We start from the raw sequence: 25901 nt of genomic DNA on the forward strand, positions 1-25901 counted from the left end.
CGCGGCCGTTGTTGTCGCTGAAACTCTACACGCTGCGGTAGATGTGCTTACGAATACGAAACGAGTCACGACTGGAGAATTGCATGGCGTTGGGGTGATTATTGGTTGAAGGTCTGGCTGACCTCACGATACAGGAATGAGTAGATTCTGTATTTCTTCTTGTAGACATGCTTTCTTCTTTTTCCTGGATTCTTCTTCTTCGGACATGCCCATTGTGACGCAGTTGGGCAGTGGGCAAGCTGAGTTGTACGAAAGCAATGTGACTTGTAACGCCGCCGGGCCCGAAAGCGACCTTTCAAACTCAACTTCATTCCGCGGCAATATGAGCTTGGCGGGGGTCTCACGCTGCCCACACTTCACCTCTCAATACGCTTCACTCCACGTAACTCCATTGTGAGTCAATGCAGAAAGGAGGTCGCCTTCTGAGCTGTAATCTTGCAGAGCTATCGAGGCCTATGGCGTCTTCCTGACCTTGAACTCCACGGAGTGGATCTGCATGATCTGATCTATGATACCTTAGCACTGATCTCCCGAAGTCTATCTGCAGCGCCTCCATGTGTTCTGGCTTTGCCGTTACTGAACAATGTGAGGCCTGAGAGACCACTGCTCGCTGAGTCGGCACTACCGGTTCGCTCCAATGCAGGCACTCGCATCAACCCTCGGATGCCACCGGCTTTGCGAGCTGGAAGCTCTCCATCACCCGCAGTCGCGACGTAGAGCAGATACTTCAAATTCGCCAATGTCTGCCGTAGGTCAAGTACCCGAAGACTAAAGGCGCTGTCCAAAACTATGCGGATGTTCTGATTCAGTAGAAAGACCGCATACTCGAACCGGAACCGCGGCATGCTCTTGCTGAATAGTGGATATGTGCGTAGTTTGTCCTCGGCTTGCTCGCTTGTGATTGGATTTTTGGTTTGCAATATGCTAACAGGATCATAAATAGAGCTGGTGCTCCCCCGTGGCATGACAGGGTATGGAAGCGGATGCGACAGGTAGAACGACAGAAGCTGGAGAGTATGAGCAACATAGCCAAGTGCAGCAGCCACAGTCTCTGGCGGCTCCGAGTCCAAATGGTCCGAGTTCGGGAGATGAAGGCCCCCAATGCTGAAGGATAGGACTTTGCCCGAAACCTGCTCAATGGGGTATATGTGCTGCAGGTCCTCGCAAATTCGTCGCCGTTGGTTTTGCATGGCGTTCTTCTTGGCCTCGTGCTCGTCTCGCATATTTGGGAATTCAGGTTTGACCTGTTGCATCGTTCGTTCATGGTCTTTGCGAGCAGCCGCTTCTGAGGCCATCAAATCGCGTCTAGTCTTTAGCGCCGCACGTCTTTCGTCCTGCTGCTTACGAGCCTTCTCGAGCTGCTTTTCTACCGTCTTCTTGGCGTACTCGACCGTTTTGATACGATCTTCGCCTTCGGCGACTGCATCGCGCTCTGTCAAAGCTGTCTTGCTCGCCTGCAGCAAGCGTTCCAGGTCGTCTGCGATCTGATTACGGGTGGCCAGGGCATCCTGAATGCTGTCATCCAGTTTGGACAGCCTAAGCAGCGCATCAAAGGAGGAAGTGCTGACCGCCCGTGACTGCAGAGACGAGGCTTTGGCAGCCGAACCTGGTCGAGACGATGTGAGCTCAGCCACGGACCCAGTGGGCGCAACATAAAGGCCGTCAATCATGTGCATGACGACAGCATTCTCGGGCAATCTTGTGTGAAGGGCGTCCATCTACAGCAATCAGCGTTGTATCTTGCCTCCGAAGCTTTACGCTGAAGATGCCAGGCAGTCATACATTTTTACCCAAGTAGTAAAGGCCACCCAATGCAATGTCCACGGAAAGCAACTGCTGCCAATTTCCAGCTTTGGCTCCTTTGGCCCAGACACGCAGCTTGACAGTGCCCGATCGCGTGACTCCCGGGACACATGCTGTCCAGTCTATGTGTCGAAAGGTGGGATTCATGGTTTGCTCGACTACTTCAGAGACATATACAGGCTCTGCTCGGCACCTGTCAGTAATGCCCCGTACTGTGTCCAACACGGCTCACCTTCAACGCCCTGCACATGCAAGCTGAAGAAGACATCTGCCATGCGCGTAGTGACGGTAGCCTGCAGCTTCTCCTGTCGCCTTTGCGGCGTAGCGTTGGCCCATTCCAGAGTGCTTCGCCTCCTCGGCCTCCTCAGCTGTGGCCGTCGTGGAGATGGGTGTGCACTCTGTGAAAGATTCTCCTTGCCCTTCTTCGACATGGCTACCGGACTTCCGCCAGCAGAATTGGCCTCTTGGGGACGCTCATCATCGGTAGCTGCAGCTTCCACAACTGCCCGCAGATCGGTCGAGCTTCGCGAATGACCCAATGCCTTCTGCTCTTGCAGAGCGAGCAGCTTCGCGGGCGACGTGAGGGTCTGCGGTAGAGCATCGTCATCGTAGGCTTGGTCTTTCCGGCGCACCGGCGAGGCGGACGCGAGCGAGATGTTGCGGAGGGAGACGGCCAGCAGGTTGCGCAGGCGGCGGTTGGTGGGCAGCAGCCATGAGGAGCGTTCAGCCGGGGTCGTCGTCGAGTTGTGTTGCGCCATGCATGGCGTCCTTTATTGCCGTCGGGAGGGCGTGAGAGGTGCAGCGGCCATGGACTCGAGCGACCAATGCGATGCGATGTTGCCGGTGCGGTCGGTCGTTGCTTCGCGAGTCGGACGTGAGCTGACTGGCGAAAGCTTGCCCTTCCGCCAGCTGCCAGAGCCTCGACCTCACCCAAGAAAACAGGAAAACGCCACTCTCGCATCCATCTCCTGATGCGAGCTGCAGCGCCCTCTGCCACGATGCTCTCTCATACTGGAATCACTGCCCGTGCATTTGCACGGGAGAGGCGTGGCCGAACGCTGACGACTGCTTGTGTTACACCTCTGACTGTCTCCCGCCCTTGACGAAGAGGCATGGCGCTATGAACGCCTCCGGCAGCAAGAGACAAGCTGAATTCGCCTTCGTAACTGTTCAGCCGCGAGATGCTGGCAACGAAGGCGGACGCAGCAGGGCCGCGAGATCTCACGCCGCGAGTGTTGGCTATCGCAAATCGCAACTGGCCACCAAAAGCAAGACGCAACGCGCATTGACGCGCAGTGGGATCGGCGCAGGTGCTGTGTCTTCGCAGCAGCGCCGCCAACATGACAGCGCCAGTAGCATTATCAAGTTCTCCCAGTATCAGCCCGGCAAAGACCAGCACGTCTCGAATGCTGTGGCGCTACCGTTGACGAGAACTCTTTCCCCTACCTTTGGTGCTGGCGGTCTATCGACCTTTGATGTGACTAGCGATGCCTTTTCCGCCGGTACAGGCTCTTTCATGGCCTCTGTAGTCTGGCCCGTGGTCGCTGGAGATGCAATCAGTCGACGCTGGTTCGAGGACTTCTGTACCTCGCCCATCGTCTTCCACGCCCACTGTACTGCAGGGGACACCTACCTGGCTTATCTCGAGAACGATCTGACCCACATCAACAATAATCGCACGCTCGTACATAAATCCAAAGCCATCAATCTCATCCGACAAGGCATTGAGCGAATCGCGGCAATGCGTCAGCAGGAAAAGGAAAAGCTGATATTTGGGATGATGATTCTGTCCAACCACGAAGTCGAGCCTCGACATCTGGAGGAACGAGATCTCCCATTTCGCCCGCATTTGCCCTCTGCAAATTGGTTCAGGTAAGTGCCAACGAAGGCATCGAATCCCTTCACGTCTAACGAGGTTAGGTGCTGGGGGCGCACAGATGCCATTGAAGCACACGAGCGAACTGCTTTTTTCCTGATCAATCAACTTGGAGGTCTGAAAGCCTTGCAGATGCCTGGACTGGCACCAATGGCCGCTTTAGTAGACATATTCCGGCGAAGCTCGGCTGTGCACGACATCCGTCCTGATTTTGACTGTTACTGGGATCTTCACGTGTCTGACCTCTTGCCGGACTACTACGAGTCAATCGTTTCCAGTCCGCCCTCGGAAAAATCATTTGCGAGCACTCCAGGTGCTGGATTTCCTCGCCTTGCCAATGTGCTCCCTGCGAAAGCCATCTCACTCTTCTCAGATCTCGCTTGTCTGGACATGGTCATGTCGCAGTGTCTGCAACGCCACTCGACCAGTGCCAAAGAGCAGCGATTTCTGGATGTCCGTAACGCGATCATCCATCGATTGCTATCTTTACCGTCGTGGAATGACCTACCAGCTTACGAGCAAGACCGCACCAACCGGCTCCTATACAGGATCTGTTGCACAACCTGCTTAGTCTATTCCAATGGTGTAATGCTTCCGATGCCACCGCATAATGGCTGGAACGCTCGTCTCACAGCTCAGATCCGCAAGCTGCTAGAAAAGACGGATATGAGTTATTGGCACAGCAGCATGCAAAGCTTGTTGCTCTGGACGATATTGATCTCAGGTATGGCTGCCTACGAGACGGAGAATCGGTTGTTCTTCGAGCAGGCGCTCGAGAATTATCTCTCCCACCGGCCCTTGACGTATGAACAAGCCATTTCAGAGGTCAAAAGCTTTGTTTGGTCGGATAGTGTCTGCGAACTTGGCTCACGGGAGCTATGGAAGGCAAGCTTGCAGCATTACGATAGTCCTGTTGTCTAGGAGATGTATGTCAACAGCAGGTACTGCCCGCAACAGGGCAAATCAGTTCTAGCATCGCATCCGTACGCCCCTTTCACATAGTGGAAGCGTCAGAGACTGAGGCAGTTCAAGCATCAGAACACTTGCAACGAACCATGTAAGCCGCAAATGGTCTTCAGGCTCACGGAAAGCACGATCGATGTCTTCTGGAGCAGAACTATTGCTTCCACGCCCTTGATGGCCAAATTCTTCGGTTGGAGAACAGCTGCGAACACTGTCAGTGGTTCGGTACAGGATACAAAGCCCTTAATGTCCGACATCAGATCAGTCAGTAACCTCGTTGGGCGTAAAGGTCAACAAATATTTGTCTCAATAGACCATGTGTAACAGAGATAGTAAGATCGCTGTGACTCAGCCGGACAGACACGAAACTACAACTATTCCGCCATGCGCTGTAACGTGGTCTCCCATGCAGAGCCTCTCGACTTCAATACCATATTACAGCACTCTTATATTCCTAGCGCAACCTTCTATATGTGTCCTCCATTGCGACAATCGTGAGGAGGAAATGCGTGTCGGGCAAGCAAAGGAACCCACATGAAAGCAATTAGTGAATGTTGTCGTGGAAGTGACAACATGGTATACTGTCTGGTGATCCAAATGGCACTAGCTCTATGGTATAGTGACCACACTCGAGCATCATTGGCTTGCTTCGGCGTTATAATCCGAGTCTCTCCCAACGTCGTTACTCACCGCAAAACGAGCAACACAGGCATAAAATGTACAACACAATGTCACTCGCTTCGTTCGAATACCCAAAATCGAGGAAGGACTTCGACTCGGGAGCAAGCTACGTCCGCTCACAGTTCCTTTCACCAAGAACTTTCGCATACGTACGAGCTATCATTGCTCTTTACTGCTGGACGACCATCATCGTTGCCTACTCCTGGCTGGCATACGAGCAAGCACATAACTCACTTCGGGATGTCAACATTCCTCCATACACACAAATCCTCGACCGAGGATTCATCGCCAAGTCCTTCAGCTTCTTCACATTCATTGTGTTCTGGTCACAAGCGTTCTACTTCATGATCTCCTCCTGGCACACTTTCACCTATGCCAGAAGAGCTCCTTCCAGCAAAAGCCATCTTCACGATGACTTTCCGCGGCTGCTTCAATTTGCCCATTCGCTGTGGCATACCACAATTATCACCTACCCGTTTCTGGTCAGTATCGTCTACTGGAGTAGCATGTACGCTCCTCCCTGGTCAAGCACGAAGGCTTTCACGCGATGGATCAATATCTCAGTCCACGGCCTCAACGGTATATTCGCAATACTCGAGATTATCTGCAGCGCTGTAAAGCCACCTCCTTTCGTCCCGCACTTGTCGGCGGTATTGCTGGGACTCTCCTTATACTTGGGACTCGCCTACCTCACGAAAGTGGACCAGGGATTCTATGTCTATGAGTGGATGGACCCAAAGTGGGGGTGGAGAAGTATCATGGGTCATATTCTGGCATACGCAGGAGGCATGGTAGTCATTTATTGTGCCGTGTGGGTTGGCATTTGGATCCGTGAGAGGCTGCTGAGGGGTCGTGCGAGCAAACGGGTGGTGTCGAATGTTGCGTCTGGTACCCAGACCGCAGGGGATGGAGTCTAAGCAAAAAGTATGGCGTGTGGGACGGCAGTGCCCATGAGGCTTGGTGCTTGCTTCCGAGCAAAGGTCAGGCTCACAGGTTTCATTTGCGAATTTGCAATTGGCGGCTTCGTTGTATCTACACTTGTAGAATCGCTTTCGGCTGTTAAAAGACTATCTGCCTCGTTGGTATCTCAGTCATGTTTAGTGCCTCAATTGCTATCACCTATTCGACAGGTCACTTCCCTTCCATATTCAAATTGATGCTGAAGCCTCAATTACCCAAGGTAAGTCGTTCGCGATGAGTGTACGCTGTCTCCCCGAATGTAGAGGTTCCTCGATAGGACCGGCATAGAACGCTGCAACATTACAAATCCCGACCAGGGATGCTGTTGCCAGAAGCCGAAGCGCTCTTCACCTATAGCACCACCCCGTTCCAATGTAGAATTGGTTCTGGGCCGAAGCACGACCGGATACCCTGCCCCATCCATGGCCGGTGGTCATGCTCTGCGACACTGTGCTAGCAGCAGCTCTAGCGCCGCGTCTGCACGGCTTTGTGATCAGAGACATTGCTCTTGGTATAATTAATGTACTCTGGCGAAAAGCCAGAGACGTCGCAATGTTTTGAACGGCCCGGTGTGGTCCGAATATCAGTTCAAGCCACGCGACATTTCCGGCTCCAAGGCCTTGAACACTCAAATGTCTGATCAAGTTGTGTCTTAGGGACATACTCAGGATCGATCACTGAGTTCAGCCGACCATCTTCTGCCATAGAATGAACGCAAGGACTGTGAGAATGCCATATATGGCCTTGTCGATCCAGGCGGGCATTTCGTCCTGTGGTCGTTGAACTAGTTGAGGCTGAGGCGCTGGTGGATTGTGGACTGCTGCTGTTACTGTTGCAGGAGCTGGCGGCTGCACGGGCTGGACTGCAGGAGCGGCAACCACCTGTGGGGCGCTGGCGGCGGGTTGTGCAACGCCTCCGTTTGCGTTGATAGCAGTTCCATTCTGGGGCTTGCTGAGATCCTCTCTGTATGCCAGGCGTAGCTCGTCCGGCACGACATCGTTCTTCGACTCTCCGCCTGCTTCCTTCACTGCCTCATCTTGTTCTGCCATAATCTCCTCGTTGGTCTTTCCGCATGTTGCACACTTACTCTTTCCGCTCTGCGCTGCCCACCGTTTTCGAGCATCTTCTGAGGCATCCATACCACCGACTTGCCCCTTCGCGTCAGTATCCATGAAGCTCCGAATCGCCACAAGCGCTGTTCGTATGCCCCACGCGGGCTGCCATGTTTCCTCATGATGCCCCGAGATGCTCAGACAGATTTCGCGATTCACTTCGAACCTACCAGAGGGCGTGAGGAAGCGGAATGAAGGCGGCTTGAGCGGGTAAGCTGGTGGGAGTACTATGCGGCCATGGTAGATGCCGCCTTCGTACGGAGACTCCGAAGTGCCGCGAAGCGTAAAGTGCCATTCGAACAGATCGGTCTCGAGAGGTGCAGCATGGAAGTCGGAAGATGGTGAGTTAGCGAGCTCCGATGCTTCTTTGAGAATGCGCTTAATGGTCGGGTTCTTGGAGGAGAATTGCCCGGTGGTCGACATGGCTGCGTAGTAGTGGTGAGATGTGGAAGCAAGGGCGGCACGGAGAGCAACGTCGGTGGAATTATGGTGTGACTATCATGGCGTGAGAGTTTGTTTGCATGCGCGTGTGTCGGAAAGCAAAGAACAACTGTTAAGTAGTTGCAGGCAAATCAACGTGGTCGTTGTGGCAGACGCGGAAGGCAAGGGAAGGTTGTTGACGTCGCTCTCGGCTCCGCGTGGAACGACATGTCTCAACACAGTAGCTTTGTGCTTCGACGAAGATTCTACGACTGCGCTTGTTGTTACCCCTCGTGTCCTATTCCTTCCTATTCCGTGCATCGATTCAATTTGATGCATCGTACAAGCTGCGTCGACGAGCCGCATGATCGCCCGAAGATCCAAGTCAATCCCTCACCAGCGCTGCCACGCGACTTTCACTTAGACACCCGCCGGCGGGCCATAGATCTTGAATCCTGGATATTCGACTCAGCTCGGCCGGATCTAAATTCAGAATTCAAAATCTATGCCGGCAGGTCGTCGACCAGACAGCCAATTTCGCGTATAGCTCGCTGGAAGTAGGCGTGACCCCGGTTGCCATGGGCCAGTGGGGAGTCTGGGTGGGCGCCTTTTGAATGACTCAAGTACTCCGCCGAGACTGTGCGGCGGCTGAGAAGGTCTTGCCGAATGTCTTCTCGGACCTCGCGCGGGATGTAGAGGTTGCCGTTCGATTCCACCATCTTCTTGATTGCCTGCACCATGCCTCGGACGCTTTCAAAATCGGCTCGCTCGTTTGCACTCATCTCCTGGCACGCCATCTGCTGGAAGAAGCTCATCCAGCGCTCGGTGTATCTCTTGTATTCCTCCACCCTTGACCCGACCTTGATTGCGATACTGTATGTTGGCTCGGCTTGTCTAACATGGTCTGTCAGCCCCATCTTGTTCTGATTCGAAGGTGTGCAACTTTACGTGGCATTGCTGCTGATCGATGCATGAGAGACTGGATCAAGTGTTGTTTCCAGTTGTGTTTGTGCCTGCGCTGGGACTTGCGCTGGGACTTGCGCTGGCGTAACGTGCAAAGTGACAATGACATTCTCGAAGCCCTCGCGGGCCAGAATGGCGGCGATCTCATCTTGAGCAGAGGCGCCCAGGTTGGCCTGGTAGAGCGCCATCTCCGAGTACGGTAGGTTCGTTGGTGTTGTTGCCGCGGTTCAAGACGTTCGAAGTCAGTGAGACTGAATTCATGGTGTGCGAACGACCAGAAACTGCTGGAATCGGGCTTGGCTTGCAAACATTGGAAAGCCACGCCTGCGTCAGGCTCCAATCAGTGCACGGCTGCCTGGTGCAAACGGGTGGCGTGAAAAGTGAAGTCGAAGAGGGTTATCTCTAGCCTTCACATGCTGTGATAGCTGCAGCGCTGCCTCACAATCTGCACAACCCGAGGTTGGCTACCTTAGTTCGCCTGATTCAACGCGCGAATACGCAGGAACGAGGTCCTCGCCCCGTCTGCGAGAAGGGTGTTGCAAGAACGAAATCAAGTCATCGACGGCTTGCAAGAGTCGGCTGTGCATCTACACCCTCAAATCGAGCCGATGCCACACAAATTCTTTGAAACCAGTCCTGTCAAAGGCATGAAGGTTTACTTCATACTTGCCATTAGGGGAATAAAGCACGGGAAACTCTGGCACATGTTCGAGAAGCGGGTCAAACCAGATTACAGTCGATTACTGCTATTCGATGGTGTCGTGTCGCGGAGAGCTACCGATTGGAATGCGAATACCGCTGCTCTCGAAATCAATTTAGAATGCAATTATGCGTTGTTGGAATGGACCGAGGTACAATGGTAGGCCCTGATTCAGATTGGGAGTTCCACTCATGAGTGGCAGCGTGTACTGTGTGTCACTTGAGGGGTATCTGCAAGCCCTTAGTCAAAAGATTTCTCCACGGTGCAGAGGATGATGTGTCGAGTGTAAGAATGCACTACTCAAGCAGAATTCCATGCCGTTCCGAGCACCAGACATACGAAGCCTAGCAGAAAGCCATTTGAACTCGCTGCGTTCTGTGTGCAACGACTGTGGGAGTCAAACTCATGCAGGCATGCTAGAAGGAGCGGACCCGCGAAAATGGAACACGCTGGGTTGCATTATCACTGAGCCACTCTTCGCGTACATAAGGTACACGACCCGACCCAGAATATTTGGTGCAAAGCGCGACACTCTGCTGTGGACTTCATGGCCGCACGCCCTCAGTGTTAAACGCGTTGACCTCCCGCGAGCTACAACCATAGCGGCGCCTCTCGATAGGACTGACAGAGCTTTGCATGAACGAGTTGTGGCATGTTTGCAGGTCTTGCGTGGGCATTCAACGGCCGATGGCCGGAACTCGAACCCCCAGTCTCTGGGCCATTGCATTGATATCCCCGCTTGCGAGATTTATCAAGGAGGAAGACATCAAGCGAATGATTTTAGTTGGTCTATAGCATGCTGCGCTAGCAGCTTGGACTACCTGCGGACGATCATAATACACAATTACGCTGTTGCCGAGGTTTTCCGAGCGTCTGCATTAATTTATCGAGCATCCATGATCTCCGTCGCAATTCTTCGTTCGATATCGTCAAGCAATTTCATCACAGCCAGTCTTCTGTCTGTCTCAGCTGGTCCTTGAGCAACAATGCGAAAGGCAGCGCCAGTTGCGTTTGGACCTGGTGTGGAATCGTCTCGTGAGACTACTGCAGCATATCGGGCAGTCTGTGACAGTTTGCCGGTAATGACGCGCAGGTCAGAGTGTGTAGGAAAGAGAACTTCGGCGTTGACCACTGCAGTGAGGTCGCAAGTCAGCCAACGCTAAAGAGCGTCAAAAGTGGAGCCGGTGTGGCGCATACGAATCTGCTTCTGAATGTCTGCAAGATTCACGAATTCCGTACTCCATTCGAAGTGAGATGTGTTGCGGCGGTGATGGGACATGTTTGGGTGCTAAATAGTGCCTCGGCGGATACACATAGTATTTGTATGGATTGCAGCCTATATTGGCCTTGCGTTTCATAATGTTCGAATAGAACTTGGTTGTCTTGACGCAAGAACGCTCGGGGCAAGTCGTGGCTGTCTCCCAAAACTTTCCCTGGCAGCTTCAAGCAAAGAACACTATCGACACGTGCCTCTGCTTCATCATCCTACACCGACGCGCATTCATCCGAAACACTTCAAACTTCTCCGCACAGCGCAGTCAATATGGTCAAGCTTGAAGAAGTACCTGACGAGGAGCTCTTCGCCTCGCAGCAAGGCCCCAAGGACGATGAGGACGAATGGGACACGGATGATGGTACGCAAGGTCTCTGACATAGCAATTGATCATCGGTATTGACAACAACCCATCAGCGGAATCCGAAGTCTCAGACGTTGACGATGATGATGCCTACGACGAGTCGCTCCTCGACCGCGTGTACGCCCTCAAAGACATTGTTCCCCCGACATACCGCAAACGCATCAACAACATCGCCGAAACATCATACTCGTGGGCCAGCAGTGCCGTCAGATTCAGTGGGAAGAGTTTGTGGGTGATCAGCACGAGCGCACTGCTGCTTGGGGTGCCGTGGGCATTGGCTTTCAGCGAGGAACAGCAAGTGCAGGAGATGGAGCGAGAAATGAGAATGCAGCAGAGCGCGAACGAGGTGAGCGAACAATCAATTACAACTGGATACCGAGGGCATTGCATATTCCATACGGATGCTAACATATGTGCACAGCTTCTCACACAGCCGGGTGGCCAGACCGGCGCAAAGCCAGCATTGTAAGAGATCAAGACGGACTGTACAGTTTCGGAGCATGGTAGCGACTTTATGTGCCACGCAGGGCTTGTGTAGCGCTTGTATTATATTCTCTGCTCATTCGCTGCGCCGATTGACACGCAGAACTCATGCGCCTCTGCACCAGATCCTTCAGTTGCAGATTGGACCGATGGAGCTCACAGTGTAATAGGCACTAAAGTGGAGTCACCAATGTTCATCAACAGGCGACAATCAGGCAGCATCGTAACTCGCGACCGGGCCGTCATCGCTTTCGTTTCCGCTCACAACAGGAAATGGGACATCATAGCGGCAGTAGTGGGTATCGTTGGCTATTGAGCTCAGCCACGAGGCTCGAAGATTATGCGAACTCACTGATTCTTCAATGCGTCATCGGCGTGCGATTCCGTGTTACCAGACGCTGCAGAAATGCCGGACTTACAACCACAAGATAAGACGAAGGGCCGTTCCCCGGTTGGTGGATCGATATCTGCTTGTCAGGCCCGGTGCTTCTCAGCTGAGTCGTAGCTTGCAGGCGCTGAAAAAGGGCTTATAGCAACATCCGAACCGGCGCGGTCTTCCTTCTCAGCTGCGATCGGCCCCACTCTGTGATGTTAGAAACGAAAACGCAGGACATTCTTAAAAGGCCGCAGCGCCACAACGCAGATTCTCGTCAGCGTATCAGGACTCCAGCCAACTCTTCAATGGCAGACAGCACACTACCATCAGCACGAGCCTACACTGGAACCTGCCTGTGCGGCTCCATCACCCTTACACTTACACTGCCTTACGACCTCCATGCCGAACCTCAAGGTCACATATGCCATTGCATAAACTGCCGCAAATTCTCGGGCTCAGCAACCGGACTCGCATGCCTCATGTTACCCACTTCTCAGGTCCAGCTCCATGATCCTGAGGGGAAACTCAAGACTTTTCTCGACACAAAATCTCGAAGCGGTAGAACTGTTGGGAGATCGTTCTGCGGCGAATGTGGAAGTCCAGTGGGCGGACCGACGCGGACGGAGCCATCTCTGAGTGTCATTGCGCTTGGTTTATTCGACGAGATTCCTGAGCCCGTGTTTGAGTGCTTTTCGGCGCAAAAGGTAGACTGGGCCAAGTCATCCCTGGAGGCGAGCAAGCAGTACGAGTTTGTTGATGAAATTGGACAGTACATGGAGGGAATATTTGCAGGAACTGGCTATTGAATTAACAGGAGTATGCTTTTGTATAGAACCCAGCAAGACTGAATGTTGTAGAGGTACACTTGAACGGCCACATCTCTAGTTACTGTCCATTGCACCATCATGATCCGTGCACCTAACTAGTCGTGCCAAGAAGACCCTCTTTCGGCACGAGCAAGCGATGGTCAAGGTGTCCATCTCGACTCTGTTCCGCAAGCTTCTGCCATTGACTTTCCTCACCCACCACACCCTCTTCGCTGAAATGGTGTCCTTCAAGCTTGCGACGCTCGCCGTCGCAGCGTTAAGTGCTGTCAATGTTCTGGCTCAAGACAATGTCAAGGTATGCAAGCTGCCGAAATGTACCTCTCCAGCGAGTCACGGTTCTGATGCTATGCGAACAGGTCGAAGATGTCGCCGCCGATGCGGAACAACCCAACATCGCAGACCTGTCGATCGAGGACATGCAAAAATTCATGGAATCGGGCAAAGAGACGTGGGCAGCAGAACAGCAGCAAAAGCCGCTAAAGGCCAGCTTCAATGTGTCCTTTCCAGAGGCCGAGATTTTTGGCGTGAAGCTCGTCAATGGACGTCCAACACGCACCCTGATCACGATCACCAACAATGAAGACACCGAGATCAATGTCTTGGCCGCTGTTGCGGGTCTATACAGCCCACTTGGCCAAGTTGGCGCTCCCGACCCGCCTCAGAGCATTCGCAACTTGACTGCTGCCAAATTCGGGAAGAGCATCGCACCGCATACCTCTGAGACCTTCACCTACGCTTATGCGACGATCATGCAGCCTCAGGATATCCTGCTCGAAGTCAACGCAATCATTACGCGAGGCCCAGCAGTCTTTACTTCGACCGTGTTCCGCGAGATTGTGTCTGTGGTAGAAGCTCCAACATCCCTCTTGGATCCTCAAATGTGAGAAATCCTGACCACTGCAAAAAAGCTTCTAGCATGTGCTGACTATATTCGTAGCATCTTCCTTTACCTTTTCCTCCTCGCCGCTTTTGGTGGAACCGTCTACTTCATCTACAACACCTGGATCACCACATTTTTCCCACAGAAGAAGCGAGGTGGTAAGGGCGGCGAGCGTGCTAAGCGCTCGACTGCTGGCTCCAAGCCAGTAGACCCCAGCGAACAGGTCCCTGTTGTCGGTGCTGATGGGCCAGCTGTCACTTCTGGATCGTCAAAGGGCTACGATGAGAGCTGGATTCCCGCTGAGCACCTTCAACGCCCACAAGCGAGAAGAGTCGGAAGCGGACGACCAAAGAGCAGGGCGGCATAGGAATGTTGAGGACTGAAAAAAGACAAACGGGACAGCTTCGAAGCACTCCATAATTCCTCACACGGCAGAAATGCTGGGAATGTGAGCGCAAAGCTTGACTAGACCAGAAGAACTTGGCACCATGTGTCGAAGGGCATTGAAATCAAAATACATTGTTAAACGACCCAGACTAGGAGCAGAGACGTCGCACGCCGATCTCGCTCTCGTGTACGCTCGATGCATGTCAGTAGTCCGTCACAGTGCGAGCGAATGCGACCTTCCTCGCAAGTCTGAAACGCTAAAGCAGACACCAAGTCATCTCGTCTCTCCATTCATCTTGAAAGCTCGCTCTCCGCTCATGTCCACTCTCAGAACCAATCTGGAAATTCTGCCCACAGAGATGGCATTCCATCCAGTACCTCCCGCATTGCTTCCAGCGCCCGCTCCACTTCGAACCACGGCCGCATATACATAGAATCCACGATTCTGAAGGCGCTGGCAGCGACTTGGTGAGTTGGACAGTATTCACGGAATATGTCTGGCCAAAAAGCTCTACGGTTGCGGTCGGCCTTGATCCACGCGACGAGGTTCTCCCAGTTTGGCTTGCCTTTCATTAGGTTGGTAACATTGACGCCAAGACACTGGCCGGTCAGCCAGTTGGAGAAGTAGGAGTATTGGTTCTTGAACGGGACAAGTGCTTCACCATCGAAGTCCTCGAGATGCAGTTCGAACTCGTTCTCGGCGTAGTAGATACTACGGGCTTCGCGTCGAATGCGGTTGCATACACCTGTGCGAGATCAGAAATGTCCACAAACGAGTCCAGGACCACGAACGTAATAGACTTGGTTCGCCAGGACCTTTGCTCGTCACTTTCATGGGTTTGGTCTTGATCAGAGCATAGCGGTAGATTGTGTTTCTGATCTCTCCGGGCAAGTTGAGCAGGTGGCAGGATTTGCGCTGCCGTGGACGACGAAAGCACTTTGGCTTAGCCGGTGTGGCTTGTGAAGTAGTCTGTGACGAGTTAACGTCTCTCTGCTCAACTAGACGCAACGCACGCTCACCTCTTCATCGGCAATCTTCTGCCTCTTGACAGTTTGCAGGCGTTCACTGCGGCGTGATCCTTCTGGCGGAGCCTCTGCCTTGCGCTTGTTTCCCATGATGTGTGCTGACGGCGGCGACGATGTGTTGATTGTTAGTCACTTCAGTGCGAGGGGGATGAGCGGATGTAGTTTGATCGGCGCGAAACAGGCAGCCAGTCGCGCGTCAGTCTGCGGGAAAGAGCAGTGACCCAGGACGTTCAGAAGGAAGGAGCGGGTGAACCCTGCAAACCGTTGTGGGCTGCCCTCTGGAGCAATCGCCAGAGAAAAACCCAACCTGTTCTGTGAAGAGAAACAGAAGTTCCCGTGCTCGTCAGCTTGACTACAATCGCACCAACTCCGTCTAGGAGATTGTAAGCAAAAGTTTCATGGGCCTCTTTCTCCAGAAGCCGAGTGAGCTGGCTGCTCCGGGAATGACCTAAGATGCAAGATCGTGTAGCAACGAGCTGGGTGGTGAAATTGTGGTATCATTTCTCTCCGTCTACGAGTGGGAGGTTTCGCTTTTTTCTCATGCCGGTCATGACTCTATCTACCCATACAATCATGTAATCCATGGCCATGCCAAAGCTAGGCGGTCAACACGTTCTGAACAAATGGTCCATCACAAGGGTGCTGCATGGCCACTCTACTTGAAGACCTTGCCGTCGGCCCATTCGTACTCCTTGCCGTCCACAGTGATTGGCTTGTCCCATGCCCACTGGTCGTTGACAAACTCCTGGTCCTCGGCCTTCTTTGGGTCGAGCTTGGTGAAGGAGTAGCTCTCGTAGTCTGGAGCGACCTCGAAAGCTGGAAGAGCCTCTTGTCCACGGACAAGGAAAGCACCCTTGATGATGCTGTCGTTGGTCTTGCCGTAGACGGATGCGGCGCCGAAGATGTACTTGCGGCTGGCCTCGAGACGGGCAAAGAAGCCACCAATCAAGTTGGAGGTCATGAAGGTCATGGTGAGCTCGTCGTTGTACTTGTAGTCCACCTGCCACAGGCTGTACTCCTCGAAGTTGACGTTCTTCCAGAACCAAGGAAGGGCGACCTCGCGGGTCTCCTCGTTGGAGTACTGGCGCTTCCTGCATGTTGATTAGTATATCGAATCCGAGTGTGCCAATTTTCAGTACTTACCAGTCATCAAGGACGAAAGTTGGGCGGCCAAGAGCTTCAAGAGGGTGCTTTGGCTTTGGTGCTGGAGCAGCCTCTTCCTCATCCTCATCAGCCGCTGGCTTAGCAGCGGCCTTTGGCTTCTCGGCAGCCTTTGGCTTCTCAGCCTTTGGTGCCTTCTCGACCTTTGGTGGGGTGTTTGGGATGGCCTTGTCAATGAACTTGTACTCGCCCCAGACAGCAGTGAAGATGTCCTGGTGAACGACAGTCTCGAACCAGCGGGTGAAGGCTGGGTGCTGGGCGCGCCACTCCTTGTCAAAGAAGTGCTCGAAGCCACGGGAAGCGATACCGGCAACGAAGAGATCGGCGAGAGTCAGGCGCTCGCTGACCAGGTATGTGTTGACAGTGAGGTGCTCCTCGAGGACCTTGACGTTGGCCTGAGTGGCCTTCTGTGCATCATCCACGCTCTTCTTGTTGTATGGGTCGCGGCCGACCAGAGGGCGGAACCAGGCACCGACGGATGGGAGGAGCTCGGTGTTGGCGAAGGACATCCATCGGAGGATGGAGGCGTAGTCCTGCTTGGTCTTGCCAAGGAGGGTGGTCTTCTCGTTTTGCGAAGTGACTGGCGACAGTTGTCAGTGAAAATTCGAGCGCGTTCTTTCGTGTACCAGAGTAATTTTGTAGCGTGCGTTTCAGAGTGTGAATACGTTCTCAACAGTAATCTTCAGACAGGGATAACTGTAATTGAATATGTGGTTGTTCATCATTGCAGGATGTGGGATCGTGTGCGGCGCGTGTGAGTGGTCGGGCGCAGAAATGGACGAGGAACTCACGGTAGATGGCGATGGCCATGGCCTCGGTCAAGACGTAGCCGTCGGCGCCCTCGAAGGTAGGGACCTTGCCCAGCTTGTTGAGCTTGCGGTAGTCATTGGTGATATCGGCGCCTGGCTTGGTCTCGACGAACTCGAGGTCAAGACCGTTGGCCTTGGCGACGGCGAGGATGGCGGTGGTGCGCGGGTTGCGCTGGAGCACGACGTCGTCAGCGTGTTCACACCAGAGTGGCTACAGCCAAGGTGTTGTTTGTGCCTATGGTGGGCGGACAATAGCTTACCTCGTAGCTGTAGATCTTGCCGAACGCCATTGTGCGTGTATGATTTGTAGAAGACGGCGTCGATTGCAGTGCGCCTTCGTTGGCTGTTGGAAGCAGAATGTAGTATGGGTGGTAGTGGTGGTGGAGGAGGAGCAGAAGTTGTGTGACTGGCGGAGGGGTTCATCGCAAAAAGTTCCAAATGGCCCCTGCACGCCAAGGCTCGCCAGCTGCTGCGCTCTGCTCCCGAGCGTTTGTAGCGGACCTCGCGCGACGAAGACCAGCCCATTGCCATTGCAATCGCCATGGAGTCCACCCTCGGCCGCCATTGCCTGCGTAGAGTGGCCGCAGCATATCGATCGACGCCATCATGGCTGCGCACCACGAGACGAGGGATGGCCTCGATCAATGAAGACATTCGCGCTGCACCAGAGATTCCAGAGGAGAATGGCCAATTCGTGCTCGACAGGCAGACACCGACAACGACGAGAGCCGAGATCATCGAATCGCCCATGGATCGAGGGCGAGGGCGGGGCGGAATGAACAGACCACGACGAGGGGGAAATCAAGACGACCCCCGAAACCACCCCATCCTCAGACGGATACGCATCGTGCCTGCATCGCCATCCTATTTCACCGCCACACCGCGATACACCGATGACCTGCTCGCTCTGTCCGCGCTTCTGCGGAAGTACCAGCTTCTGCCAGTCCTGCCCACTGGTGAGGCTCCGAGAGTAGCATGGAAGACCATCGACCAGTACAAGGCCGAAGTGGCCGAGCCTGTGCGCGCGAAGAGCTACAAGATGCTGCTGGAATTGCTGAAGCGTCTGAACTACATTCATCCCTCGCTCATTCCCACAGAGGTGACCCAAGCCCTGGAGAAGTTCAAGAGACTCGTGCAGCCACATCACAATAGGCCAAAGCCCATCTTGGTCGACAAGGATGGCAAGTCCAAGGCCGTGGGGCGTAGAAAGAGCAGCACGGCATCAGTATTTGTGGTGGAAGGAGAAGGCAAAGTACTCATCAATGGAAGAGCGTTAACAGATTATTTCGGCCGTTTGCACGATCGCGAAACAGCGGTCTGGGCATTGAAGGCCACTCAGCGCTTGGACAAGTACAATGTATGGGCTCTGGCACAAGGCGGAGGTACGACAGGACAGGCCGATGCGATAGCACTAGGTCTGGCAAAGGCTCTGCTGGCACATGAGCCTGATTTGAAGCCTGCGTTGAGGAGAGGTGAGCAAGTTGCGTCCCGCTGGCACTTCGTGGCACTAACTTTATTTCAGCACGCGTCATCACGCGCGATCCTCGACGAGTCGAGAGGAAGAAGCCTGGCAAGCTTAAGGCTCGCAAGATGCCGGCCTGGGTCAAGCGTTAACATGTCCATATCCTTGTATTATATTGTACAGTCCGACCTGTCGTCGGTGGATTAGCATATCCCCGTCCAACTCTGCCTCTAACACCGAACGACGAGTTGCTCATCGTTGACAAGCTCAGGCAGTCGCGGGCGTCCCACGGAACGCGCGTACCCTGTACAAGCAGCAGTCGTGATATTTGGTCATTGCTGCGATCAGGTGTGATAATTACGCAACGACCTCCTCTGCAAACGTCGTCCCAGTCCTGCCATGCAATGAACAAGAAGCGCCGAGTGAAGAGCTCTTTACAACACCTTGCAAGCCCAATGCCACGGCTTTCCAAGAGATCCACTCCGAGGACTCCAGCGACCCGCCGCAATCATGCCCCCATCCTCCTTGCCAAATCATGCATCTCCCCCGCCAATTCCACATACTTCCCGCCTCCCACAGTTTCCAACATGTCGGCTAATTTTCTCACAAGTCGCACTGCCTCCGTCATGCGTTCTTTGGACCCTTCCATACCGACCAAACACGACATAGCACGAAATCGCTGCTCAGCCGCAAAAAGCGCAATTTGACGATCGGATGACGAGAACTTTTCCAAGCGATCCTCGAGCTCGGCGATGATCTTATCGTCAATGATGCCGACGGCTCGCCTCCAGATCAGTGCTTCAGTCAAGGTATGTATTGTCGATTGGTGGACGAGTAGAGCTGCGGAACCGAAAGGGTCGGAGGCCGCTCGGCTGACCGCCGATGAGTGATTTGTGGTGGGAATGGCGATAGAAGGGGCATTGGCTGGGCTCCTGTGACAGACGTTCTGGCTGCTGATAAAGTTTATACCGTGGGGAATTGTGGCGGGATGGGTGCAGGTGCTAGGCCAGTCTGTGCTTGTTTTGTGAGTCCCTGCTTCTGGTGGCCGCAGCGCTTTCGAGTCATCGTGAGGTATGTCTGGGACGCCTCGAGTGGCGACGTGACCGCGATCAGGTGTTGGTGAGCTGCTATGCCCCTGGCGCTGCATCATAGGGTTTGGATTGATGTTGGACGGTTAGAAGGTACGATTTGTCTTGCTCGCCTGCGATCGTAGCTGTTGCAAGACTCACGGGCTATAAATCACGCATGGGCAGATTCGCAGAGAAGGGGCCACGCTGTACACGGGGTCATGAATGATCAGGCTTCCATGAATACGTTTGCTCGACGAAGCTAGGCAGGAGGCAAGCAATCAACTGACAGTCGTTTCTACACGCTGCCTGCCACTGTGACAAACAAATGGGCACATGAGTTGGGACAATTGAACCGTTTTAATGATTGCATTGTTGCACCGTAGTGCTGGTATATCACATCTATCTGAATGTCATTGCTCATATCGCTTCCAACGATTGTTCGAACGTTATTTCGCATCACGCATTCTCTTGTGTCATTCAATCAGCGCACAGTTGGCGAAACCACAGGCTTGAGATCGGAGCCCACCAGGGCAGGAGCCGGAATCTCTGCTGGGACGGCCTTGACGTCCTCAAAGACAGACTCTCTGCGGCCCTCCTTCGTTGCGCGTCGTCGCTTAATACTCTCGTCGACTCGGCGCACGACAGCGAGGAAGGCGCCGAACGCAAGGACAGCAATGCCGATCGAAAACCCACGACGGTAGCGAGGCTTGTCGTCGGCACGGAAGATTTGAGCGCCGTAGATACCGGCAATATTGGCTCCCATGATCACCAATGCCATGGCAAGCGCACGCTCCTCGGAATCGGTGCACGTCAGTGAGAGCCAGCTGATGTTGAGCGGATGAGAGAAAGTGCCGAAGGTCTGAGTGAAGACGACTCCGAAGTACTGAGCACCTTGATTCTGAATCTCGGTAAAGCTGCGGTTGAAAACGTACGCCAAGGTCGCCAGAGAGAGACCAGTGATGACGGTCTCGCCACGCTTGTCGAAGCGGTCGGAGACGAAGCTGAAGAGGAAAGAGACCGGGATCTGCACGAACAGACCAACGGACGCCAAGGCGTTAGAGGTCAAGCCTGCGAAGCCCATTTCTTTCACCAGCGACGGAGCATAGGTGTCGAATCCACGCTGAGGACCGTTGTTACACATGGTGATGAGAAAGTGTATCCACACGCGCCAGTTCGAGAATGCCTTCTTGAACGCTGGCAAACCAATCGACTTCTTCTTCCTTCCCTTGGCAGGGTCATCGAGGAGAATGCGGTTGTTGAGAATGTAGATTTCGCGCTCAGAGAAGATGTTCCACTTTGGAAGAAAGGTGCTGTGCGGGTTCTTGAATGAGTCAGGCAGGAAGAAGCCAAGCACAAAGCCGGAGGCAATAGTGAAGAGACCCATGAGCACAAACAGCCAAAACCATCCGGGCTGGCCAGCAACACCACGCATATGGAGAATGCCATACGCGAAGAGCTTTGCAGACGCTTGACCGAACTGATTACCGAAGTAGAATATCATTACTCTCTTAGCCGTTTCTTTGCGAGTGTACCATGTCGATAGTGTCCACAATCCACCTGGAATGAAGCCGGATTCGGTGATACCGAGTAGGAGACGGGTAGTGATGAATGATCCATAGTTGTTCTGCCACGCCTGGAATGTGCTGACCGTGCCGAAAAGGAAGAGCTGGAGAGTGAGCCATTTGCCAGGGCCGACGCGGTACAGGATCATGTTGGATGGAATCTCGAAGAGCACGATACCGAGGGAAAGCATCTGCTGGCCAACATTGAACTGATCCTGTGTGATATTCAAGTCCTCCATAAAGCTGTCCGTGATGGCGTTCGCGATATTGCCTCTGTCGAGTTGCAAGCAGAAGAATCCGAGAGTCAACAATGGCATGATGATCAGATCGAGCCTGAATCCGCAGTCAGTACTGTTCACCACCGTGCGACTTCTGTGCCAGACTCACTTGCGCTTCGCCTTGCGCTCCTCCGCTGGAGTCCAATCCACGGATGGAGAAAGGGCCCGCTCATCGCTGCCGCTATCCTTGAACTCGGGGTCCTTGTTGAACTCGCGCTCCGTATACTCCTGGACACCCATTATTGCTGGTGTTTAGAAGTGAAAGTTCTTTGAGGAATGCAGAATGCGAGAAAAGGCAAAGACCTGCCTTTATTCTCAACATGGCGGCATGCCAAGTGCATCGCACCATCTCGTGGCGCTCACACTTTTGCTGTGAAGCCTGTGATCGCCCGTCTGGGCGTGGGCGTAGAAAGCATCTGCTTAGGTTCTGGGCGTCGCTCTAAGCTGCTGCATAAGACCTGAGGCTGATGGCGCTGAGTCCAGCCAAACTCTCTATGTGAGAGCGTGGATGCAGGCTGGCTGTACTTGTCGTCTTGGATTGCCTTGGCTTGTGAGCACGCCATAATCACTGAAGTCGCAACATCAAGGTTCAGGCTTGGCGCACTCCACTCCACCACGACATACTGAAGTTGTACGAACAAGTCCGAACATGAATGATGAGTTCGCATACGCCTCCACCTGGTCTCTAGCGATCTAGCCTGTGTAGCCCATGTCGTTATGTCGTTGGGTCACTCGTGAACGCAGTAATGGAGAAAGCGTCATTGTCGCGAACAGAGTCCAGGCGGCATATCGGCTCACACTGAAGTAGGGCTACTCAACAACTCGTTGCCTTGGTGATTGTTGCCTCAATCGCACTTCGACTTGTGAAAGCCAAAGCCTTCAATCGCCCTTTCACAGGCAGCAGCTACTGTTTCGTGGGCGATAAAAGGTGCAAGTTTTGTCAGCTATGCTCGGTTCGTCGCTTCAGCGCGGTATCACGCATTTCATCTTTGTGCTGTGAACAGTACCTCGTCGCCATCGTAGACCACCGTATTCCTCGTTGCGGGCACCAGCCCTACCGACTCTAGAATTAGCGTGCGATCCGAGCACTGCATCCACGTCGCCCCGTGAGCTTCGTTCACGTTGGCGATTCTAGCTTTATCGTGACACGTGGGTGTTGCATGGACGGTCTGGAACCGGGACGCACGCGCCTCCTGATCGATACCGTGGAACGAGACCGCAAGTCGCAACGAATGAGCTCGTTTGTGAGGGCGTGAGCACGTCCGACCAAGAGCCGACAGCCCGGTTTGCTCTGGTTTGGTCGGCACCCAACGAAGCCACAGAGATTTAAGCGAGTGTGTGGGATTGTGTCTGCCATTCAATGTAATATCATGAACAGTCACAGTTCTGTCATCGATGGCCGAGCCATTGGCTTTGTCGTTGCTCGCATTCTTATGAGGAAGTGTCGTTCTTCGCCAAGCTCGCCTCAAAGCTTTTCCAATCGCTGCTGCCCTGCAACCAGTGAGTGTCATCATTATCCTGGCTATTCGTCACTTGCCCTTGTTGCAGCAAAGGATTGACCAGATCATCGTGCTTGATGGTCAGCTGCTTCTCAAACAGTCCATTGCACCAGTGTAGGCCTTCATCATCGAGCAGGAACAGCAGTTAAGGGCTCTCGCCAAGCCATGCATGACTCGCGAATGCCGTGGGGAGGTACTCAAACACTGCGACTGAAGCTATTCCGGCCTCCGGCATCGTGATAGCAGCAAATGACGAGAGTTCTACCAAGTCACGGGATCACTACTTCTGGCTGTCAGCTAATGCTCATCAAGAGTACCGACAACAATTTGAATGAATGGCTTCCGTCCATCAGTGGCAAAATAGATCTACTCCTCCAGTGCCGCAATTGCGACTCAAGTTTCGGAAGTATAGCCTCATCACAAGATGTATGCAGGAATAATTGCAGGGAGACTTACCACTACGAGTTACGCTGAAGGAGCCAGCGACTTCTCACGGTAAATGTACTGTGCGGAGCGCGACTCTGCGGTATAGTGGCCTGCACGCTTGGAATTGTACCTCATCATCATTCGCCGTTGGACTTGGGCAAGCAGACGCAGTGTAGCAGGCCATCTTCAGCGTAGAGATTCTTTTGCAACTTAAGAACAAGACAGGTCGTCGGAAGTACAACAGAGTTTGAGAGGATGGTGGATCATATTCATTTGATGCTGACATCAGTCCGAGCTCGGTCCATTTACGGCTGTTGGCGACCCGTTCCCCTGAATCGTGAACTTCACAGTAACCATTCTTGGCATTTCAATCCCCCAGTCGCGCTGTTCGCCTACAAGTCGTGGGTAGAGAAATAGATATGCAAGAAGCAGAACGGACGACTTGTTGCATTCGGTATTGCACGATAATCTTGTGCGGCGTCCAGAGCAGTCTTAGCAATACCAGTACAGAGCTGATGAATAAGAAGCTTTTCTCATAAAGCCAGTGTTCTCTCTGGAAAAATTGCTATGGCGCCAGTGATGTTTAGACGGAAAACACAAAAACGGACTGTCAGATGCGTGATTTTTGAGCTATGTATGGTTGATATGTCTGCTGCGTGCTGAGTTATAATCTAACTCGTTATCATACTGTGTGGTGAGGTACTCTGATACTCAGGAACCGGATCTCTCGGCATTCTGAGGTCACCCGAAGCACCGATGTCACTTCCAAGCCATAGACGCGTTTAACTATTGCTCGATTCACATCAATTGATACACGGACTTCTGCAAGCAATGGTGACAACATACATAATGGACACTTGCATGGAGTTGTGAACAGTGGAAGTGCAGTGCAGATCGGAGCCAACGCGCTAGTCATCACGCGGGCTGACCACCCCTACCTTCCTAAAGTTTCAACACGTCACAAAGAACTTGAATTACTTGCACGCGCTCGGTGTTTCGCTTCTTCCCTCTCTTCCAGTCGCTCCTTACCCATCACATCCACCTATTATGTCGTCGTCCGAGCAAACCGAGGCGTTCCCGCCGCTTGTCAAACCCAGTATGCTACGCCAATCTAGCTACACCACCGGTACGCGACGCAGGAAGAGCTCGAGCTTGGGTGGAGACCCGCGAGGAGACACTGGAGGTCTGGCATTGGCAACAACGGATATGTCACAGTCGCATCTATCGCGAGGAGACTCCATGAGCGGGAAGCACGGCAAAGCCTCAAAGCGCAAGAAAGCAAAGGGCCTATTCAATAAATGGAAGCGCATGTCGCTCAGGCACACTTGGATCAATCCTTTGGTCCTGGCTCTGATCATTCTCGGCGCATATTTCGTGAATCCTGGCGAACATAACCCGCTGCATTCGGCCATCTTCCTATCTTATGCGAATCCAGCGTTAGAAGAGAGGACAAATACGATTCCTGCACATGTTGGCAATCCTGTGCAGTATGGCAAGGGCAAGAAAGATTTGGCTTTCGTGGGTTTCTACACCATCGTCTTCTCGTTTACTCGAGAATTCCTGATGCAACGCATGATTCGCCCGATCGCGATATGGTGCGGGATACGGAATCGCGACAAGCAGTCCCGATTCATGGAGCAATTTTACACCGCCATCTACTTTGGCATTTTCGGACCATTCGGGTTGTATGTGATGAGCAGGACACCGGTCTGGTACTTCAACGTCCCAGGAATGTACGAAGGCTTCCCCCACAGAGCCCACGAAGCGATCTTCAAGGCATACTATCTGCTCCAAGCATCCTACTGGGCGCAGCAAGGTCTGGTCCTAGTTCTCGGTTTGGAGAAGCCTCGTAAGGATTTCAAGGAGCTTGTGCTGCATCACATCATCACGTTATCATTGATCGGGCTAAGTTACCGTTTCCACTTCACATATATTGGTGTCGCGGTGTACATCACTCACGATATTTCCGACTTCTTCCTCGCTGTAAGTACACTGGTGCGGAAGTCCGGATCACCACTGACACTGCGTAGACCTCGAAACTTCTCAACTACCTTGATGCCTGGATCACGCCGCCATACTTCGTTTCGTTCATTGCGATTTGGGCCTATCTGCGCCATTACCTTAATCTGAGAATCCTGGCTTCGCTGCTACCCGGAGGAGAATTCCAAACGATTGGGCCCTACACATTGAACTGGACGACTCAGCAATACAAATGCTGGATCTCTCAAGCAATCACCGGTGCTCTTCTTGCCAGTCTGCAGGCTGTCAACCTGTTCTGGTTCTTCCTGATTTGTCGCATCTTGATTCGTTTCATTCGCACTGGCGAAGAGCGAGACGACCGCTCCGATGTTGATGAGGATGAGGTCCGGCAAGAAGACGTTGCAGAGCCACCATCGATGCAATTGAACGGAGAGCCCATTGGAGCACCAGGCACAGGCATCGATGGCAAAGCAAGCGAAGGACTGCGGAGACGGTAGTCAGTGGAAGAATGAAATTCATGTCGTTATGTCTTGTAGCGTTCTTGCGGCATTGGAAGAGCT

The 25901-nt window shown here is 53.3% G+C and overlaps 12 protein-coding genes across 12 annotated transcripts; 6 read left to right on the plus strand and 6 right to left on the minus strand.

Annotated features, from left to right (window-relative positions):
* Nucleotides 1-506: 506 nt before the first annotated feature.
* CKM354_000962600 (uncharacterized protein) lies at nucleotides 507-2561 on the minus strand (the record flags this gene model as incomplete). The annotated part of the gene is made up of 3 exons (XM_044805052.1): nucleotides 507-1718; nucleotides 1783-1985; nucleotides 2036-2561. 3 exons carry the CDS (start codon nucleotides 2559-2561, stop codon nucleotides 507-509), a joined length of 1941 nt encoding a protein of 646 aa, XP_044660987.1.
* A 362-nt stretch (nucleotides 2562-2923) lies between these two features.
* On the plus strand, nucleotides 2924-4600 carry CKM354_000962700 (uncharacterized protein; the record flags this gene model as incomplete). The annotated part of the gene is made up of 2 exons (XM_044805053.1): nucleotides 2924-3675; nucleotides 3724-4600. The coding sequence occupies 2 exons, from the start codon at nucleotides 2924-2926 to the stop codon at nucleotides 4598-4600; spliced, it is 1629 nt and encodes a 542-aa protein (XP_044660988.1).
* Nucleotides 4601-5358: 758 nt separating this feature from the next.
* CKM354_000962800 (uncharacterized protein) lies at nucleotides 5359-6240 on the plus strand (the record flags this gene model as incomplete). The annotated part of the gene is made up of 1 exon (XM_044805054.1): nucleotides 5359-6240. One exon carries the CDS (start codon nucleotides 5359-5361, stop codon nucleotides 6238-6240), a length of 882 nt encoding a protein of 293 aa, XP_044660989.1.
* A 726-nt stretch (nucleotides 6241-6966) lies between these two features.
* CKM354_000962900 (uncharacterized protein) lies at nucleotides 6967-7818 on the minus strand (the record flags this gene model as incomplete). The annotated part of the gene is made up of 1 exon (XM_044805055.1): nucleotides 6967-7818. One exon carries the CDS (start codon nucleotides 7816-7818, stop codon nucleotides 6967-6969), a length of 852 nt encoding a protein of 283 aa, XP_044660990.1.
* Nucleotides 7819-8318: 500 nt separating this feature from the next.
* Nucleotides 8319-8966, minus strand: CKM354_000963000 (uncharacterized protein; the record flags this gene model as incomplete). The annotated part of the gene is made up of 2 exons (XM_044805056.1): nucleotides 8319-8709; nucleotides 8764-8966. The coding sequence occupies 2 exons, from the start codon at nucleotides 8964-8966 to the stop codon at nucleotides 8319-8321; spliced, it is 594 nt and encodes a 197-aa protein (XP_044660991.1).
* Nucleotides 8967-11021: 2055 nt separating this feature from the next.
* Nucleotides 11022-11584, plus strand: CKM354_000963100 (uncharacterized protein; the record flags this gene model as incomplete). The annotated part of the gene is made up of 3 exons (XM_044805057.1): nucleotides 11022-11112; nucleotides 11169-11461; nucleotides 11537-11584. The coding sequence occupies 3 exons, from the start codon at nucleotides 11022-11024 to the stop codon at nucleotides 11582-11584; spliced, it is 432 nt and encodes a 143-aa protein (XP_044660992.1).
* Nucleotides 11585-13018: 1434 nt separating this feature from the next.
* Nucleotides 13019-14048, plus strand: CKM354_000963200 (uncharacterized protein; the record flags this gene model as incomplete). Its single annotated transcript, XM_044805058.1, has 3 exons — nucleotides 13019-13096; nucleotides 13158-13681; nucleotides 13739-14048. The coding sequence occupies 3 exons, from the start codon at nucleotides 13019-13021 to the stop codon at nucleotides 14046-14048; spliced, it is 912 nt and encodes a 303-aa protein (XP_044660993.1).
* Nucleotides 14049-14395: 347 nt separating this feature from the next.
* On the minus strand, nucleotides 14396-15184 carry CKM354_000963300 (uncharacterized protein; the record flags this gene model as incomplete). Its single annotated transcript, XM_044805059.1, has 3 exons — nucleotides 14396-14814; nucleotides 14861-15038; nucleotides 15089-15184. The coding sequence occupies 3 exons, from the start codon at nucleotides 15182-15184 to the stop codon at nucleotides 14396-14398; spliced, it is 693 nt and encodes a 230-aa protein (XP_044660994.1).
* Nucleotides 15185-15749: 565 nt separating this feature from the next.
* Nucleotides 15750-17354, minus strand: CKM354_000963400 (uncharacterized protein; the record flags this gene model as incomplete). Its single annotated transcript, XM_044805060.1, has 4 exons — nucleotides 15750-16185; nucleotides 16238-16835; nucleotides 17047-17236; nucleotides 17325-17354. The coding sequence occupies 4 exons, from the start codon at nucleotides 17352-17354 to the stop codon at nucleotides 15750-15752; spliced, it is 1254 nt and encodes a 417-aa protein (XP_044660995.1).
* A 251-nt stretch (nucleotides 17355-17605) lies between these two features.
* Nucleotides 17606-18678, plus strand: CKM354_000963500 (mitochondrial 37S ribosomal protein MRPS9; the record flags this gene model as incomplete). Its single annotated transcript, XM_044805061.1, has 2 exons — nucleotides 17606-18536; nucleotides 18587-18678. 2 exons carry the CDS (start codon nucleotides 17606-17608, stop codon nucleotides 18676-18678), a joined length of 1023 nt encoding a protein of 340 aa, XP_044660996.1.
* Nucleotides 18679-20077: 1399 nt separating this feature from the next.
* On the minus strand, nucleotides 20078-21676 carry CKM354_000963600 (uncharacterized protein; the record flags this gene model as incomplete). Its single annotated transcript, XM_044805062.1, has 2 exons — nucleotides 20078-21491; nucleotides 21546-21676. The coding sequence occupies 2 exons, from the start codon at nucleotides 21674-21676 to the stop codon at nucleotides 20078-20080; spliced, it is 1545 nt and encodes a 514-aa protein (XP_044660997.1).
* A 2732-nt stretch (nucleotides 21677-24408) lies between these two features.
* CKM354_000963700 (uncharacterized protein) lies at nucleotides 24409-25838 on the plus strand (the record flags this gene model as incomplete). Its single annotated transcript, XM_044805063.1, has 2 exons — nucleotides 24409-25344; nucleotides 25392-25838. The coding sequence occupies 2 exons, from the start codon at nucleotides 24409-24411 to the stop codon at nucleotides 25836-25838; spliced, it is 1383 nt and encodes a 460-aa protein (XP_044660998.1).
* Between the last annotated feature and the right edge of the window lie 63 nt (nucleotides 25839-25901).

Source organism: Cercospora kikuchii, assembly GCF_019650295.1.
Source record: "Cercospora kikuchii DNA, contig_00006, whole genome shotgun sequence".
Taxonomy (NCBI): Eukaryota; Fungi; Ascomycota; class Dothideomycetes; order Mycosphaerellales; family Mycosphaerellaceae; genus Cercospora; species Cercospora kikuchii.